We start from the raw sequence: 20537 nt of genomic DNA, 5'->3' as shown, positions 1-20537 counted from the left end.
TACTAATTCCCTACAGTTTATAATCACTTCTCTTGTATTATTAGGTGTGTGTAATTCCTGCTTTTTTGATGGCTGCCACTTTTTTAATACCTTTATTAAAGACATTTGTGCTTTCTGTACTTAGCATATCTTTCTGTCTTTTCTGACATTAGTAGGATGAGCTAAATCTTATACTTTACCTTTTCCTAAGGTAAAATATCTGAAATGTTATACTAGTTTATAACTTCCTTGCTTAGTTCTGGAAAATTTAGGTGTATCTGTTTGTCCCCAAACTCTCAGCTTTATGGCTTTGCAGCTTTATCCTGTTTTTCCAACTAAATAAATGCATCTTTAACTCTTGAGTAATTTTGTAGTGAGAATGGGATTAATAAGGGTTGTTTTCCTCTTCTTAGTTTCTGTTTGCACTTATCTTTTATAGGCCTGGGTAATGAATATATCTGATGACGTGGGAAGGGAAAAAAATCAACTTCAAAAAATTATAAACATGTTTTTAATTGACTTTTATGACTATATCTGCTTGTGAATGAAATTTTTGCATAAACTCTGCCTTTAGACATATCTAGTGTTCTCTTCATATTCTGGAATGGAAAACAGTAAGAAGAGTAGGGTTTGAATTTAAGATTGAATGAGGCAAGTTAAATTTTTGTAGATACCTCATTTTTGTCTTTAAAAAAAATCCTTTGCAAGGTGTTTTGTTCACAGGGATCATAGGTCACAGGGATGTAGTTTTCAATTGAGAGCAATCTAAGATGCTATCCAGTCCTTTACCCTTATTTTACAAATAAGAAAATCAAGACCTATGAAGGTTCAATGACTTGCCAAAAGTCATACAGTTAATATTTGAGAAGCATAATTTGAGTGTAGGTCCTTTGATCCCAAAGCCAGTGCTTATTTCTCTTCTTTGATTATGCTAATTAAATCCCTCTTTTAAAAAATCTGTTTCAAATACTTAATTATTTGGTCCTTATTTCAATTATTAATATTATTAAATATTGTTCTTTAATATTTCAATCATATTACTAAATATTCTTCTAGGCATTAAATAATACTTTTTACATTGTCATAATTAGCAAGTTTTGTGTATAAAATGTCTTCATTTTATATTTTTGTGGGCATACTTGATTAAAGAATGATTAAAGAGTTAATGATTAAAGAAAACAAGTTTTAGACCTTCGTTTTGTAGAAAATTGATTTTTCATAGTTCAGTAATTTAAACAATTATATCCGTGTTGGGTTTTTCCTTTTTATGTTTACATGTATTTTGTTTTTATCATATAGGTGACCAGAGAACACAGCAGAAAAGTGGACCAGTTATTTTAGCAGATGAAACTAAAAATCCTGCAATGGAGAAATTAGAGCTTGTAAGAAAATGGAGCCTAAACACTTATAAGGTTTGAAAATTTTATCACAGAATTATATATTTCCATAACAGTCTGAATAACTGCAAGGCTGTAACTGTTTGCAACATAATGGATAAAATGAGCACCAGCATAGTCAACTTCACTAATGTTCAGGGCCAGTAATGGAAAGGAGGTATAGCCTATAGAATGCTTTGCAAACAATTAGCATTAACTCATTAAGTGCTTGTCAAATATAAATTAAAGCATGGTGTCACATTACCTTGGAATGCAGTAAACTTTACCCAATCCCATTGCCCCTTTGAAGGCCGCTGCTATGTACCTCACAAGGATATACAAGCATGAAAGGCTGTGCTCCCTGCCCAAAGTATATGATAAAATTAGCTATGCCTGAATAATATACAATTCCTGACCTAGACCGTTTTCAGGTTTTTATACTGTTTTTTTTTATAGTGCATAGTACTTAAGATGTGTACCTATTATTTCCCCCCACTAGAATATACTATAAAGTGAGGGCAGAGATTATTTTGGGGAGAGGGGTTGGGATTGAGGGAGCTCATTGTGTCTCCTGCACCTGACATATATATGTCTAAATAGTCATTGATTGATTCTTATAGAATTTCTGCTATAATTCACAATTAATTTCGAAGGCCAGCCCACAGAAAGCCCATATTTTTATTTAACCCATAATGTTGTTGAAATAGTTTTAGAAGACTTGAACTCCAAAATTCTTTAAAGCCATTCTGTGTTCTGAAACCCGAGGCTTTCTGAAGTCTAATAGCAAGAAGAAGGCTCAGTGGGCAGGGCTGGAGGGCTCTACTTAGAAGCTGAATAATATCTCTGTCCAAAAACATCTACAGTACACAAATCTGTAACAGGGTAAAGGCACTAACAACAGCTATTTATGCATGGCTTAGAGTAGTGATGACAAACCTTTTAGAGATGGAATGCCATGCCCTGCTCCCACCCTACTCCCTAGACCAAGTGCTGTGCCAGCCCCCCATCAGAGACTGAATGCCACGTTCCCCTCTTACCCCAGCAGGGAGAGAGGAAGTGCTTCCATTGGGCTGCCGGGCAGAGGGATGGGTGATGTGAAAAAATGTCAGGCACAGTGGAGAGGGAGAGTGGAGCAGCTCTATTCAAGTACCTCTGCCTTTTTAATAATGAACTTGCAGGGGGAGGGGCAAGTGCCCACAGAGAGCCCTCTGTGTGCCCCTTCCTCCCCCTATACCCACCATCACTGGCTTCAAGGATGTAGGATCAAAAGGGTCATTCATTTCTACATGTTTATAATTTAAGGACTACATATATATGTATATGTAATTATACATGTGTATCTGTGCACAGGTACAAATACATGTATTTTTAAATGGAGCATATCCCCTTTTGTCTTACCCAAGATTGCCCTGTTGAAAAATATTTTTTTCATCATGCCTGTATCTCTTATGTTATACAGTGAATGTATCCTGAAAAATTTTGTATTATAATGTTTTGGAAATTATATATTATTTTATAGTGTATAAGTATATATTTATGGCACAAATATATACTTATAATAATTCTAAATTTTTGTTAATCGAATAATGTTTTAAATGCAGTACAGTTTGCTATTTAATAAAAACTATTTGTCAAGTGAAAGGTTTATTTTAATAATCACACCCAATTTTTGTCTTGAATCTGTATTTTCATATGATTATAACAATAATTAGTATTCATATAGCACCATAGCATTGGACAAACTTTCTGAAATCTCATTTGAGCCTCATAATCCTATAAAGTAAATGCTGCAAATATTAATATCCCTTTATAGCTAAGGAAATTGGGAGCTCCTGACTCTAGATCAAATACTCTGTCCACTATGCCATACTGTATCTCAGAAAAAAAACTATAAGATGTGATGCTATTTTAGGGGAAACTATCAGGCAGCCAAGTTGTTACTTCCTGGACATAGTCTTTCTTCTTTCATCAGTACTCCTAAAATGCAAATCTTAGCTTCTTTAGAAGTTATCTTTCCTTATGATGAACTGCTTGATTTCTATGTGAACTGGAAAGACCTCCATGAACTAGTGCAGAGTGAACTGAGCAGAACCAGAACATTGTACACAGAAACTGATATACTGTGGCACAATCAAATGTAATAGACTCTGCTACTAACAGCAATGCACTGATCGAGAACAATCCTGTGGAACTTATGAAAAAGAATGCTATCCAAGAGGCAGGTCACCAGTCAAGACAACAACTGAAGAAGATTAGGACTTTTATAGTCCTTTTTGTCCCATCCCCTCTTCATAGGGGCCAATCACAGCTTCCAAATTGCCTAGCAGTGCCCAGTGGGGCAGTGTCTGTGGGATTCACACCTCTCATCCTCTGAAGGTGTCCATTCTTATCATAGGCCTCTGAAGGTATCAACTCTTATCAGAGGATTCACAAGTTTCTGATTGATTGGGTTAAAAGGGTGGAGCTCTCCAAGTACATGGCTTGTGAATTCTCTTACTTGATGGCTTACAAAGTGTTAAATAGGGGTATTTTCAGTTTTGATTGATCAATTTAAAAGTTGCTGATGCTGGACAAAGAAAGTCTGATTCACACTTCACACGATGTTACTTTTTTCCATTTTGTACATAGAATATGCCTTTCTAAATTCGTTTTACAAATATGCTTTGGACTTAAGGAATGTAATGACAATAATTCTTCTGAACTAAATTTTTATAACCAAATGATGTTAGGAAACATCAGTATTATCTTTAAAGTAATCAGTATGTTTTGGGTCTTATTTCCATTTTAAGTTAAATTGTTACTTGATAAGAGTATATGAGGTAACAGTTTTGGGGACATAAAAGTTGCTGTTTTACTGTAACCTAATTGAGGAAAGAAGGCAAGAAGTTTTACGTAACTAAATCAGGATCTGACTACTCTGTGCAATTTACACTTTTGTATAGATCAACTTGCCTTTTATATATCAAATTGCCATTTTTTTTTTGCCAATAGTGCATGAAAATAAATTATTATATATGTCCTTTCTTTTGGCCTAGAAGAGGAGATGTGGAAGAAATCTGCCTTACTCTTTATTAGAAGAATAACCTAGATCTTAGTGTCCAGAGCAGGTTTACTTGGCACATTTCCCAAACACTAAATGCCCTAAAAAATCCTTTAGACTCTGTCATCAGTGTTGCCACTGAACTTCATCCTCCTATCTTTCCTTTCTCTAAATGCAGTATCTTCTAAACTTTCAGATCTGTTTTTCTTCTTATGTGATCTCACTCGTTCATTGACTGACCTATTGCTCATTTGTTACTATTTTCACCTGTGTCCCCATGTTCCTCCTCCTCCACCTTAGCTCACTTTTGGATTTCTGCTTTTTGTACCTGGGTACCTACCTTCTCTTTTCCCAGCAACCTTTGTTTTGTAGTTTCTTAACACTGATGTGATGTGTCCCTGTCTACCTTCTTTGATGCTTGTGTTCACTCTTCATTCTATTCTTCCACTTTTTTTCCTTAAGAATATTTAAAAGTTTACAAAGTTCTTTGTGCACATTATCTCGGTAGAAGCTCATACAATCCTCTGGGGTAAGTTCTGCAAGTCTCTTTTTGCAGATGAGGAAATAAACACTCTAAGGTCAGGAGGCAGAATTCAAAGCCAAGTTCTTTCGGGATCAGGTCTAGTACTCTTCTCATTCTACCATGCAGCTTCTTAATGTAGGGCCAAGTTGGCACCAGGCCAATAATTGTAGGCTTCCCTCCTCCTACTGCCTGTAAAAAAAATTTAGAAAATAAGCTCTTATTCACTTCTTTTTAAAATCCTTACCTTACATCTTTAAATCAATACTGTATATTGATTCTAAGGCAGAAAAGCTGTAAGGGCTAGGCAATGGGAGTTAAGTGACTTACCCAGAGTCACATAGCTAGGAAGTCTCTGTGGCCAGATTTGAACCCAGGATCTCCCATCTCTAGGCCTGGCTTTCAAACCACTGAACCATGTAGCTCCCCACCCCCCTGCTCATTTCACTTTTTAATCAGAATTTTTCACAATCACAGAATTTTTTCCTCATAAATGTGGGAGTAAATTTTTAGAGGCAGCTGGTGACACAGTGGATAGAACTCTGGGCCTAGAGTCAAGAAGACCTGAGTTCAAATTCAGGGTTAGACATCTACAAACTGTGTTACCCTGGGCAAATAACTTTATTCTGCTTCAATTTCCTCATCTATAATAACAGCACCATGGTTGTTGTGAGAATAAAATGAAGTAATATTTGTAAAATACTTTACAAATTAAAACACTATATAAATACAATTGTAATTGTTATTATTATTACTTTCCACCCCTTTACTTACAAAATTAATATTTTTGGAGAAAACATGAGAAACTAAATAACATTAATAGGTGGAAACATGTACCTCTAAAGATAATTTAATCCATCTGCTTTCTTATGGGTGAGAAAACTGATAGTTCTGTATTTTAATTGTCAGGACTTTATAGTGGGTTTGGGGAAATAGGCTAAGGTCCCTAATATATGTTATCTTAAATTGGCAGTTTGAATTCTTAAGTACATCTGGAAGCAGTTTATATTTTTTAAGCCCTCCTTCATGTGTCATGTGATCCTATTTGTCCTAGGGTCTGAAATAAAAAATAAAATAAGTTGGATTGGGTAATTAGGTGGTATATGTTGTAACTCAGGTTTTAGGGCCAATATCAGAAGTTCAAAGGCTTGGGAAGGCTAGCCAGAGAGAGAGTGACAGTATACCCACAGTGATATAAACAGGGTTTATTTATTAAACAAGGACAGGAAGGGAAGGGAATTGGGACAAACTCACTAATTATATATCTGAGCCTCCCACCAAAACCTGGTAGTTCTTATACCAGATTGTAACTGCCCAAACTGTTCTTCCTCTCTCTACCTAACCAAATTTCCCTCTTTTGCTGATAATTAGAGTACGGAAATAGGCTGGATGATAAGCTGGTCCAGAGGGTCAAAAGGGAGAGATGCTCACTGACAATTGGCTTCAAGGTCTTGGCAAGAGTCTTAACATAAACAGGAGTAACAGGAATCAGACGGATATCCATAAAGAAGGGGAGTAATGGTCAACCCACACAGTCCACCTGTGGGGTCCAGACACATCCTCAACCACTTCCAGGTAGATAAGCTGCTTCTAAGAGAAGTCCACACACACTGTCTCCCTCCAGAGAGAAAGTCCAGCTGCCCCTGGAGAAACTCATTCTCCAGAGTTCTGGAATCTCCCTGTTTCTGCTTTTGCAGTATTTCCTCTTTCCCATGATTTCCCTATAACAGGTCCAATGAATAATGCTTTGTGAATCTTCTTCTTACAAAAAGAATACTAAGTATAGTACTCTGCAAGTTGTGTGTAGGAAGGCCACCCAAATATTCTTATTTCTAGGTTACTTGAATTCTTTAAAAATCCTATGTTGATGACATTGCTTTATCTACATTTTAAATGGCAAATTCCTTAAACTTAGTTCATAATTTGCTTCAAATATCCACTTCCCTTGATTTCACTTTATGTGACCCAGAGTCATAACTTTTCCTCTTTTTTCCTTCTCACTTCCTTAGTTCCCTAAAAACAAAAGACATTTGTTCATTAGACCTCCTTCCCACCACAGAGGGTGAAGGCTGCCCCTTACCCTTTATTTTTCTGTGATAATCTACCACTAAGTCAACACAACGTTACTGTCACTCAGCCCTGTCTATAAAAACTCTTTTGATCTTTGTACCAAAAATTAGTTGTTAATGGAAGTACCACTTGATTTAGCTTACAGATGAATAAAACTTCCATCTGTAAAAGGGAAAAATTCTAGTTGGGTATAGTGATAAGCAAGATGAACACAATAACTCTTATCTTGCTATACATTCTTGCTAATTAAAAAAAAATATTTTTTAAACTCTTACCTTCCACCTTAGAATTAGTACTATGTATTGGTTCTAAGACAGAATATTCCTTAATCACTATGCCCCCACATCCAAATGTAGTGATTAGGGAATTGCTTAGCAGTGATGGGCAAACTACGGCCTGGATCTGGCCCACAGGGAATAGTTTGCCATCACTGGTCTAAGACAATGGGAGTTAGTGACTTACCCAGGGTCACACAACTAGGAAGTGTCTGAGGCCAGATTTGAACCCAGGATCTCCCATCTCTAGGCCTGGCTCTCAATCCCCTAAGCTACCTAGCTGCCCCCCAAAAAATTATTTTAAATTTGCTTTTTACATTTTGAGTTTCAAATTCTCTCCTCCAGCCCATCCCTCACCCACTGAGAAAGCAAACAAAATTATATCATTTATATTTATGAAATCATGCAAAATATTTCCATAATAACTGTGTTGCAAAAAAAAAACCTTTATAATTTTTAGAACAATTTTTCTCAGGCAAAATGTTAGCATCTGCAACATATTTCCCTTCCTCTTCCCCAAATTATTTTTTATAAAAATAAATATTTTGTTCCCGTGCTATTCACCAAACCCATTCCTCTGACCAATCATCATCTATATTCATAAAAGTTAAATTCCTTTGGAAAGTTTGATCTCTTTGATCATTCTCTGTTCTAAAGTAGAGAAATAGTCAAGAAATGCCCATTTACTTTGTAAATTGAATGCTGATAAAAAGTTAAATCAACTTGCCATCAACATTTTTGTACCATGAATGATATTGTTACTTTTGCTATTTTACTAGTCTCTAAGAACATCATAATTTTTTAAATTAAATTTTGTTTAGATAATTAACTCTGAACCAACATATGAGTACCACTTAATTAAAAAAAAACAAATGCATAAATGACAATCAGAATCTGAATTATGTTTATTTTATCTCAATTCAGTTTTATTTTTAGTTCCAAATTCTCTCACTTCTTAACCCTTTGAGAAGGCAAGAAACACAAAACCCATTGCAAATATGAAGTCAAGTCATGCCAAAGAAATTTTTTCATAAGCCATATTCTGGAGGGGAAAAAAGAAAAAGGAAAAAATATATCAGTTCCCATTCTGGAAGTAGATAGAATTTTTCATCAAAAGTCTTCAGGACAACTAGGGTAGGATAATTGTGTTGATTGTCTTTATAACATTACTATTATTATGTAAATTGTTCTCCTGGTTCTGTTCACTTGTTCTTTTATGATTTTCTAAGCCTTCCTAGGTTTTTCTGAAACCATCTACTTCATCATTTTCAGCAGCACAGTGGTATTCCATCATGTTCACACACAGCTTGTTTAGTCATTCCCCAAATTAATGGGCATCTCCTCAGTTTCCAGTTCTTTGCCACCACAAAAAGGACTGCTAGGAATGTTGTAGTACCTGTTCCTCTCTCTTTGATCTTTTTGGGTTATAGTGGGGCAAAGGGTATATGCACAATTTAATGGCTTTTGGGGCATAATTCCAAATTGTTTTCCAAAAGGTTGAAATAGTTGACAGCTCCACCAACTGTGCATTAATGTACCAATTTTCCCACATCACCTACATCATTTGTTATTTTCCTTTTCTGTCATCTTAGCCAAAATGATGAATGTGAGATAGTACCTCAGAATTGTTTTTAATTTGCATTTCTCTCATTCCTTTTCATATGACTATTGATAGCTTTTATTTTTTTCCTCTGAAAATTGCCTGTTCTTATCCTTTGATCATTTATCAGTTGGGGGAACTGTAGTTGGTTTACAGCTACATTATTATCAGAAAACTTGTATAAAATTTGAATTCAACTAACATTTATTTAGCTCTTGCCCTGGTAGAATATTGCACTAGGAAGATATTTATATGTAATTATATCAAAATTATATATATATACCCACACACTACTCTTCATTCCTACTTCTCTACTGCTTTACTGTCAACCATGTTGCGGAAATTTTTATCCCACTGCCCTGATATAGACAATTTAGGTAAATAAAGTCAAAAAAGCCAAATTTCTCCAAGTCAAAATAGAAAGTTAGAGTTGTAAGAATGAAAATTTAGGTATTTATAGATATATATTAAAATATGTTAATTTAATAGGTTAATTCCGTAATAAAATCAGACCCAAGTCAGTATCGGGTTGAGGAGTTTATTTACAATCTGGTAGGTAAAAAGTAGGAATAAAGAGAAAGGGAGAGGCTAGTCCAGGCCAAAGGCCTGGACGGAGAGAGAAGGTTAAAAGGCTAAATAAATGAAGCTGCAAGCTGCAAGGCCTAACAGCCAGATAAGCAGAGTTTAGAAATGGCCCAGCTAGGCCAAGGAAGTCAGCCTAACTTACCCACGTGACAATACAGAGTGTAAGCGTTCTGTTGTCTCAGGAGATGCTTCTGCTCCCAGTTCGAGACGGCAACTCCTGAGACCAAAGAACCGGAACCAGAAACCCGTTGGACCACGGGAAATGTAGTTTGATAATTTCCACGTGTCCATAGAAAATATATATACTTTTAGATGGCATCTCCCAAATTTCACTTTTACAGAGTTTATTGGAAGAGAGCCAAGTCTCCCAGATAAACCTGGAATCTTGCACATGTTACATAGTTGGACCCCAGTGAGAGAAAAAGCCAGGTAGCAGAGACCTGGTTTATATACTATGACAGTAACAAAGTGAATATTTCCAAACAAGGTTAATGACATATCATATGACACAGCATCATGTAGATCTTTTTTAGAAACCATTACCCAAACTACACAGCTGATTGGCTAGTTCATTTAGGAAAACCCATATTTGTCTTAAGGTCAAATCACAAGACATTACCCTTATTTAGAGAATAGTGATGACCATTTCCTCAGACTCATCTGGGGAGAGGATGGTTATTTTCCAATAAGGAAGGGTGTGCATACTTGCACAATATCGGGACATAATGTACCATATCCGGACATGAAACTCAGATGGTCAGCATCTCATGATATGTAGAACCCTAAAGTTATGACACAGAAACTAAGCAACCACAAGCAAACACAAGCTAGGGACTCCCTGATCAGAAAGGCTCCGAGAAACCCACGGTCACTAACAATAGGGTGTTCCTTAGGACACAGTGTAACTAGAATCCCAAATGATTTATGTATGCATTTAGCATAAAAACCCATGCTTCCCTCCCAAAGGGGTCCACGTTAGTTCTAACATCCTGGACCCTAACTTTTGAGTTAGCATTAAAGTTCCTATTGCTTATTATATTGTGGGCGTGGGCTCATCCTTGCTACAGGGATCTGAACTGGGCATAACAGATAGAAGGGAAGTACCAACTTAGGGAGGAGTTGAAAGTCCCCTTAGAAGCAGTTTTTATGCTCTAGTTAGAAATCCTTACAAAAATCATAAATTCTACTAATTGTAATTAAGATTATAATGGAATTATACTAATCACTTTAGAATCACAATATTGATTATCTTAAAAACCTATCACTGTCACTAAAATCCAATCAAGTAAGGGTCTATCTTCTTGACAACCACCTGGTTTAATTCAGTAACCAAAGAGATCTTTCAGCCTTTACTCACTTCCTTCCAATCTACCTTTTTTTTCCCTTGTGTTTACTCATATTTTTTCCTTCTTTCCCCACATTGACTGTATTCTTGCTCCTCTGTTTATTTGCTGGATCTTGGGTTTGGGCTTTTCTGTCCTGAAGGGGCTTCTGCTCTGCTCTGCTGATTAACTGGCTTAGGCTGATGGAGCTGACCTGTTGTATTAATGAGCCCTGAGGCCATTCAAGTGCCAGCTGAAGGTGAAGGTAAAGGTGTGGAGGCTGAAGGTAGTTATTCTCTTCCTCCTCTATTCCTTTCTGCCAGCCGGCTCCTTGCTGGCTGCCTGGTCAGAGCCCTGAGCTTCCCATGGTAGTATCAAGGTACTCTGTCCCAGTTGCAGCCTTTGCCGTGAGATCCCAGTCAGCCAAATTCTTATCTCAGCGTGTAGTAGGTGAAGGAAAGGTGTTGGAGATTGAGCTTTTTTGCCTTTTAGAGGCTTCTTATCTGCATTATTGATAGACTAGATCTAGCCAGTTGAACTGATTTGCAGAGCCAAAACTTCCAGAGGCAGAGGCCAAGATGAAGGAGTGGTGGCTGAAGGCTGAGACCAAGCTGCCCTCCTCTCTGTCCCCTCTTCTGGCTGCCTCCCTGCCAGCGATGGTCAGAACCCTGGACCTCACATAGCAGTGGTAGCAAGGCACTCCCTCCAGGCTGGTGCCCTGGCACCAAGATCCCAACAACCTCCTGAGTCTCAGCACAGTAGGTGGGGGAAGGGTCCTGGGATCTTCCTTCTTTCTTTTCCTTAACCTGAGAATTCAACCTTCTCTGTGTACCTTTTAAGTTAAATCAAGCAGGAGGGTCCCCTGGCTCTGTCCTGTTATTGGCTTTGGTTTTCTGTCTCCCTCAAAGGGCTTTGTTTTTCATTGGTGTGGAAGGGTTTTCACAGAGGACTCAACTTTTGCTGCTTTTAAGCCACCATCTTGACTCTGCCCCCATCCACCCTTTCTATGGCTAACTAATCTTTCTCATGAATTAGATCTCATATAGATTAGATATAATTTTTTTTATACCATTACCCCTTGTCCTTACGAAACTTTTTAAGAGAAGGGAGATAAGACATACAGGCAATGATGAATCATTAAGTGTATTTGAGAAATACGAAATAAAGTGCTTTCCAAGGTTCCAGAAAATTATTACCAATTGAGAGATCTAGGAAAAGGAAATCAAGATTTAAGAAGAGTAAGAATTCAACAAATGAAATGTAGGGAAGATATTCTAGATATGAGCAATATCAGAAGTGAGGAAAATAAGTTTAAGGGTTAGAATACAGAATAACATAAATGGATTAAAGTATAACAGAGTTAGAAAGGGAAGTTAATGTTATATAATTTGACAACCTTGAGTGCCAGGGGAAGAATTTTGAATTTCATTTGGTTAGCAGTAGGAAACCAAAGAATTTTGAACATCAGTGACATCACCAGATCTAATTCATGAGAAAGATTTGTCAGCCATAGAAAAGGTAGATTGGAGGAAAGAGGGTAAAGACTAGAATATCTCTGGTTATTGAAATAAACCAGGTGACTTAAAGCAGTAGAAAAGTAGGAATGGAGAGAAGTGGCATTTCAGAAGTAGAATCAACAAAACTTATTGTTTGGTCTAGATGTGTAATTTTTTTAGAGAAGAATAAAAAAGATATCACCAGAGTTTTCATGTGAGACACTTGGGTCTTTGGTGGTACCACTTACTAGTAGTTTAAAAGAATCACTAGGCTTAGGAGGGAAAGATAATGAGCTCACTTTTCAATGTGTTGAGTTGGAAGTATTTCAACATCTTGGGGGAGATGTCCATTGCACAGGTTCAGTTCTGGAACCCAAAAGGAAAGTATAAATTTAGCATGGAAGTCATCTTAGTAGAAGTGATCTTTGAAGCCCTAGAAATTGAATGATATTGTCAAGGGAAAGAGTAGAGAGAGATGAGAAAAGGAACAAATATAGAGCCTTGGGAAGTGCTTTCCTTAAAGTATTAGAAATAGGAAGAGGATCCAGCAAAGAAGACAGAAGAAACATAAAGAACCTGGAGAGCAGGGCCTGTCTAAAAAGCCCCAAAAGAAAACATATGGTAGTAGGAGTTGTTTCAGAGAGGGCAGGAATGCTGAGGACCTGAAAAGGCCATTAGATTGATGATTAGAAGGTCATTAGTGATCATTGAAAGAGCATCTTAACAGTGTCAAGGAGATAGAAACCAGATAATGAGGATTCAAAGAGAATTAGAGGATAAGCCATTGGAAAAGTTGAATGTACTTATGTGGAGACAAAACTATATGGGATTTGAAGCGTCAGGCCTTTTTTTTTTTTTTTTTAAACCCTTACCTTCCATCTTGGAGTCAATACTATGTATTGGCTCCAACACAGAAGAGTACTAAGGGTAGGCAATGGGGGTCAAGTGACTTGCCCAGGGTCACATACCTGGGAAGTGTCTGAGGTCAGATTCTAACCTAGGACCTCCTGTCTCTAGGCCTGACTCTCAATCCACTGAGCTACCCAGCTGCCCCCGTCAGGCCTTTTTTGAGAGAATTAAGAGACATGAATAGTAGAGAGGCATTGGAAAGAGCCAAGGGAGGTGAGGAAGAGAGAGATCATAGGATTCTGATCTTCAAGTCCAACCCCTTCATTTTGTAGATGAGGAACCTGAGGCTTACAGAGAGTGAGCAGCTTGCCCATAGATACCCAGGTCCTTGTTAGTATCAGAACCAAAACATGAACCCAAACCCTCAGACTTCAGGTCCAATGTGTTAGAGAAACAGGAGAGAATGGGACCAGTGACTCAGATAAAGGGAATTAGCCTTTGTGAAAAGAAGTGAATGAGAAGAAAGACTTCAGGAGAGAGAATTAATATTAATGAGAAAGAGAGAGACTTCTGTGGCCACAGGAAACAAGGGGAATGGGTAGTGATATTGAAAAGTTCTGAGGAATAAATGAGGAGAGGTGACAGAACTCAGAAGACTTCTACTGTTATTTAGCCTTTAATTATATTAGAAGGATGATATGAGTGATTAGCCAGCAGTGGAGACTGAGTAGGAGCAGCCAAGCATGTAGAAGGAGAACCTAGAGAGTTTTCCCAAAGGACATGGTATCTAACACAAAATGGTAGTCAGTCAGCAGTGTCAAATAATGTCAGCCATACCATTGTCAGTCACATATTGCCAATTTCTCTTTCTTTTTGGTTCTTATCTGCCTAAAAACATATTCAAGTCTGCCCTGTCCCGTGAAAGGAAAGGCCTTCTCTTGGCTTTCTTATTCTATTTGCCCTTAAGTGTTATATTGAATTCATATAATCATAGATCTAAAGGTGGCAGAGACCTTGGACCTTGGGGTCCAATCCTCACATTTTACAAATAAGGAAATTGAAAATTTGCAGGTAGTAAGGGTCAAAGTCATGATCATACTAGATTGAGTTACCATATTATTATTCCTGTTCAGAAACTTCCATGGCCTCCTTGCCTACTCAATAAAGTTCCCCTTTTTGCAGCCACTTATGACTCCATACTCTGGTACCATCCTCATAGTTTCTAGAATCCACTAAAAAACTAAGGCTTATATTTCTCCAAATGAAGTAAGTTTTATTTGGCAGAATATAATTAGCTAGTTAACTCTAATGCTGTCTGAAAACAAATGTAAATATTCAGATGAGTAAGAGTTGAGACTTGTTCAGTAAACCTTCTTGCTGAGTCCTGATAAACTTCTAAGGAGTCAGACACTTTTCAATTTAGTATACATTCTGAACTTGGGAGGGGTGATTGCATAAGATTTCAGCTAGCTTTTTGGAAGCCAAAAAAGGGTGTACACGACACGTTGTAGCATATGTAACTTCTAAGTTATTACATCATTTCGCTTTTTTTTCTAAATGCACTTTATCTTTTTGCTTTTAGTGTACTCGCCAAATTATCTCTGAGAAGCTGGGTCGAGGCTCAAGAACAGTGGACCTTGAACTGGAAGCTCAGATTGATATATTAAGAGAAAACAAGAAAAAGTATGAAAATATATTGAAACTGGCCCAGACACTATCCTCCCAGCTCTTCCAGATGATACACACTCAGAGGCAACTCGGAGATGCATTTGCTGACCTGAGTTTGAAGTCCCTGGAACTCCATGTAAGGTTCTTCTAATAGATTGGGGACAGGGGGTGGGAAGGGAGAACACCCATAAATATACATATGTTTATATACACAAACACATGTATGTTATAAGGGAGTTATAGACCAGTTCATTTTCTAAAATTTTTTTTTTCATGATTTAGGGAAACTTCTGAAGACCCACTAGAACCATAAATAAGTTAAGAATAACAAATGATTGATTCTAAAAAAAATTATTAATGAACCAAAGTTTCTAACTGTCATACTCTGCATCTCTATTTATTATAAATAATCAGAATTGTATGGCATGAATTAGAGAAAGTCCTTTATATACTTTAAAAAGATCCATCCAGTTCCAAGAGCATAGTTCATGAGCCCCATTAAGAAATTTTGGCTGTATCACCTAAAGAAAAATAAAACTTGGGGCCTCATTCTAGCCCTCCTTCAGGTGTTTCAAGGGCTGCCTTCTGAAAAAAGCACTGACTGTGTTTCTTAGGGTCCCAAAGGGCAGAGCTAAGAGCAGAAGAGGTAAACTTGGGCTCCATGTAAGGATAACGATTCAAGCTATTCAAAAGGACATTGGACAGTGAGTTCCTTCAGCAGAGACCTTTAAGCAAAGACTCTAGTCTTTATTACTTGTCAATTATGCTGTAACGGAAATTATTTTTTTGTATGTGCAGGACTAGATGGTGGGTTAAGAAGCACTGTGTTACATTGTTGGTGAAATATCCTTTGGGAGGCAGTAGGGTAGAATGAAAAGAGCATTGGATTTGGAGTCAGGAAATTTTAGGTTCGAATCCTTCCTTAGATACTTTTTAGTTTAGTGACTGTGTGTAAGTCATTTATCTTTTTTAAGACTTACAGAGTTATTGTGAGGACTAAATGGTGCAATATGTATAAAGTGCTTTCAATCCTTAAAGTCATAAGTAAATGTGGGCTATTATAAGTAAGAATTATTCCATTTTTAATAAAGGAGAGTACAACACTCTTTTTTACTTTTTCAGTTAATAAGCATTTATTTTCTTTCTCCATTGTGGGAGGAAAAACTGCATAGGTCTATGGGGTGGGGAGGGTTGAAGTGAGGGTGCAAAGAATGGAGATATATCATAGTAACAAGTATGCATGGTTAAGCGAAACAAATTCCTACATTGGTTATTTCCAAAAGTTTACTGAACTACATATTTAAAATATGCACATATTTTAATACATATTTAATATTTAATACATACATAATATTTAATACATACAAAATTTATATGAGCTACATACATTTAAAACTCTTGTCTTCTGTCTTAGAAGAATCAATACTATGTATTGCAGTGATTCCCAAAGTGGGCGCTACCACCCCCTGGTGGGTGCTGTAGCGATCCAGGGGGATGGTGATGGCCACAGGTGCATTTATCTTTCCTATTAATTGCTATTAAAATTTTTAAAAAATTAATTTCCAGGGGGCTAAGTAATATTTTTTCTGGAAAGGGGGCGGTAGGCCAAAAAAGTTTGGGAACCACTGGTGTATTGGTTCCGAGGGAGAACAGTGGATAAAGGCTAAGCAGTGGGGGTTAAATGACTTGCCCACAGTTAAACAACCAGGAAGTGTCTGTGGCCACATTTGAGCCCATGACTTCCCATCGCTAGGCCTGGTTCTCAATCCACTGAGGCACCTAGCTGCCTCACATTTACTTTTTGATCAGGAGATAGCACTCCTAGACCTCTACCCCAAAGGCGTTAGAGAAAGAAGACCTAAATATACAAAATTATTTATAGCAGTTCTTTTTGTAGTGGCAGTGAACTAAAAACTAGTGGCGGGGGTACTCATTGTTTAGGAAATTGATGGACAAATTATGGCATATGAATGTAATGAACAACTCTCCTACTTGTCTAATTACTACTAGTCACTACCATGTTTTTTTGTCTGCTGGGGATTAGTAACAGAAACAGCTAGGCAGCTCTGATTCATCTGAACAGCTACTTGCCCAATCTTTAAGACTCATGTGGTAATGGTTCTTGTTTAGTGAGCAAGTGGTTACCTGCTTGACTGACTTCATCATATATACATTATTAACCTAAGCCATTAATGTTTGCATTAATTATGAATTTTAAAATATAAATTTTAACATTTGTTTCTAAACATATTCATTTGGTGCATAATAATTGCTTGGTTATCCTTGTTGACATAAAGTTTGTGTGTGTGTGTGTGTGTGTGTGTGATTAAAAAATAAACTAGTTTATTATCAGCATGAAAACTTCTGCTACCATTTTTTCAGTGTCCTGCTTTGATTTCTTTATTATCTGTTTTGGAATTGAGATCCTTATCAGAGAAAATTGTTGCAAAAAGTTTTCCCAATTAACTTTTCCCTTTTTAGGGTTAGTTTTATTGTATTTGCTTATCCAAAATTTTTTAATTTTATGTAATCAACATTATCCATTTTATCTTCTATAATCCTCTATATTTCTTGTTTGGTCATGTGCTTTTCTACTTTCAATAGATCAGATGGATATTTTTTTCATGTTTCTCTACTTTGCTTATAATGTGATCTTGGTATAAGGTGTGAGATATTTATCTAAATCTAATTTCTTCTGTACTGCTATCTGATTTTCCTAGGAATTTTTGTCACATAGTGAAGCCCTTATCTCAGTAGCTAGAGTATGTTTATTAAATACTAGAATACTAGATATATTTCCTTATGTGTGTCATGTATACAATCTGTTTCACTGACCAATCCCTCTGCTTTTTAACCAGTGCTAAATTGTTAGGGGAATTATTGCTTAGTAAGTTGAGTTTGAGGTTAGGCACCACTAGATCCCTTTGTTTCCCAGTTATTTTCATTATTTCCCATAAGATTTTTGACTTTTTTTTGCTGACAACTGATTTTCATTTTTATTTTTTCTAGTTCTGCAAAGTAATCTATGGTAGTTTGTTTAGTATGGCATTGAATAAGTAAATTAATTTAGGTGTTATTGTCATTTTTATGATAATAACTTGTCCTATCTCTGAGCAATTAATCTTTTTTCCAATTTAGGTGTGTACTTCTGTAAGTAGTGATTTTTGCAGCAAGTTTCTCTGATAAAGGTATCATTTCCAAGATAGATAAATTTAAAACTTTTATTTCAATTTAATTTAATTTAATTTTCAACTCCAAATTCTTTCCCTCTCCTCCCCTTTGAGAAAGCCAGAGAAATAAAACCTGTAAACAACATGTGTAGTACAGCAAAATAAATGTCCACATTAGCTATTGCCTGTTTATGCATAGTTCAGAATTGCTTTTTAGAATAACTACCTATTTTCCCACATAGCTTCTCCAACATTTGCCATCCCCCCCTTTATTTTAAATTTTTTTGCTAATTACATGTAATAAAAAATTTCCGTATAAATTTTGTGAAGTTATATAATCCAGATTATCTCTCTCCATTTTTCCCTTCCCCCTCCAGAGCTGACAAGCAATTCAATCTGGGTTATACATGTATTAGCACACAAAACATGTTTATACATTGTTCATTTTTGTGAGTAATCTTATAAAACAAAAACCGCAAATCATATACCCAAATAAACGTGAAAAATTATATGCTTTCATCTGCATTCCTACTCCAACAGTTCTTTCTCTGAAGATAGATAGCATTCTTCATCACAAATCCTTCAGATTTGTCCTGGATCATTATATTGCTGGGAGTAGCCAAGTCTTTCACAGTTGATCATTCCACAGTATTGTTGTTACTTTGTACACTATTTTCCTGGTTCTGCTTATTTCACTCTGCATCAGTTCATGGTCTTTCCAGCTCTTTCTGAAACCATCCTGTTCATCATCCCTTACAGTTCAATAGCATTCCATTACCATCATATACCACAATTTGTTCAGCCAATCCCCAATTGAGTGATATCCCTTTAGTTTCCAATTCTTTGCCACCACAAAAAGAGCAGCTATAAATATTTTTGTTTAAGCAAGACCTTTTCTATTTACTATTTCCTTTTTTGTCAGCTTTGCTAACCTGATTTTTTTTCCATATAGCCACTGATGTGGTACATCAGAATTGTTTTATTTTTCGTTTCTCAAATTAACTATAATTTTAGAGCATTTTTTCATATAATTGTTGATCACTTGAATTTCTTCCTTTGAAAGCTGCCTATTTGTCATTTGGAAAAGACCCCTTTCCCAATAAAAGAGTTTAATTAATTAATTAATTAGGAATATTTTTCTATGGTTACATGATTCATATTCTTTCCTTCCCCTCCTCCCATCCCCCTCCTATAGCCAATGAGCAATTACACTGGGTTTTACACGTGTCATTGATCAAGACCTATTTCCATATTATTAATATTTGCAGTAGAGTGATTGATTATTTAGAGTCTACATCCCCAATCATGTCCTCATCAACCCATGTGTTAAAGCAGTTGTTTTTCTTCTCCTGTTTCCCTCCTGCAGTTCTTCCTCTGAATGTGGGTAGCATTCTTTTCCATAAGTCCCTCAGAATTGTCCTGGGTCATTGCATTGCTACTAGTACAGAAGTCCATCACAATTGATTTTACCACAGTATATTGGTCTCTGTGTACAATGTTCTTCTAGCTCTGCTCCTTTCACTCTGCATCAATTCCTGGAGGTCGTTTCAGTTCACATGGAATTCCTCCAGTTTATTATTCCTTATAGCACAATAGTATTCCATCACCAACAGATACCACAGTTTGTTCAGCCGTTCCCCAATTGAAGGACATCCCCTCATTTTCCAATTTATTGCCACTACAAAGAGGGCGACTATATATATTATTGTACAAGTCTTTTTCCTTATATCTTTGGGGTATAAACCTAGCAGTGGTGTGGCTGGATCAAAGGGCAGAGAGTCTTTTAATAAAAGGACTTTTTTTATAACCCTTACCTTCCATCTCGGAGTCAATACTGTGTATTGGCTCCAAGGCAGAAGAGTGGTAAAGGCTAGGCAATGGGGGTCAGGTGACTTGCCCAGGGTCACACAGCTGGGAAGTGTCTGAGGTCAGATTTGAACCTAGGACCTCCCGTCTCTAGGCCTGGCTCTCAATCCACTGAGCTACCCAGCTGCCCCCAAAAGGATTTTTTAAAAAGAATGTGAACAAGCAGTTCTCAAGGGAAGAAATCCTAGCTATTTTAGCCATGTGAAAAAATGCTCTAAATCATTAATAATTAGAAAAATGCTAATTATGCAGTTCTGAGATTCTACCTCACTTATTTGAAAGGCTGACAAAAGGAAAATAATAAATATTGGTGATGTTTTGGAAAAACAGGTACAGTAATGAACTTCATGATGAATCTGTGAATAGGCATAGCCATTTTAGAAATCTTAGGAATTATACACAAAAATTAACATATATATCAGTAACCCAGTTATAGTACTGCCAGATATATACCCTCAAAAGATCAAAAAATAGGAAAAGGTCCTATACGTACCAGAATATTTACAGCAGCTATTTATTTCATGCCAAAATAACTGGAAACTAAAGGGATACTTATCAGTTGAGGAATGACTGGATAAGTTGTGAACTACTGTTCAGTAAGAAGTAAATTATTTCAAAGAGACATGGAGAGACTTATATGAACTGATGCAAAGGGAAAAGAACAAAGACAACAGAACGATTTATATAATAACAACAGCGCTCTAAAGACAAACAACTTGGA

At 36.6% G+C, this 20537-nt stretch overlaps 1 protein-coding gene across 2 annotated transcripts in view; it reads left to right on the top strand.

The window, feature by feature from the left end:
* The window catches only part of ARFIP1 (ADP ribosylation factor interacting protein 1), a 148225-nt gene that overhangs the window by 63406 nt on the left and 64282 nt on the right, over positions 1–20537 (top strand). For both annotated transcript variants that reach the window (XM_044682420.1, XM_044682421.1), the window contains 2 exons: positions 1279–1391; positions 14695–14916. In XM_044682420.1, the coding sequence (XP_044538355.1) occupies positions 1279–1391; positions 14695–14916 (335 nt within the window). The remainder of the gene's footprint in view (positions 1–1278; positions 1392–14694; positions 14917–20537) is intronic.

This window comes from Gracilinanus agilis, chromosome 6 (assembly GCF_016433145.1).
Source record: "Gracilinanus agilis isolate LMUSP501 chromosome 6, AgileGrace, whole genome shotgun sequence".
Lineage (NCBI taxonomy): Eukaryota > Metazoa > Chordata > Mammalia > Didelphimorphia > Didelphidae > Gracilinanus > Gracilinanus agilis.
Note: the sequence above shows the minus strand (reverse complement) of the source record. Positions and strands in the feature narration are given on the sequence as shown.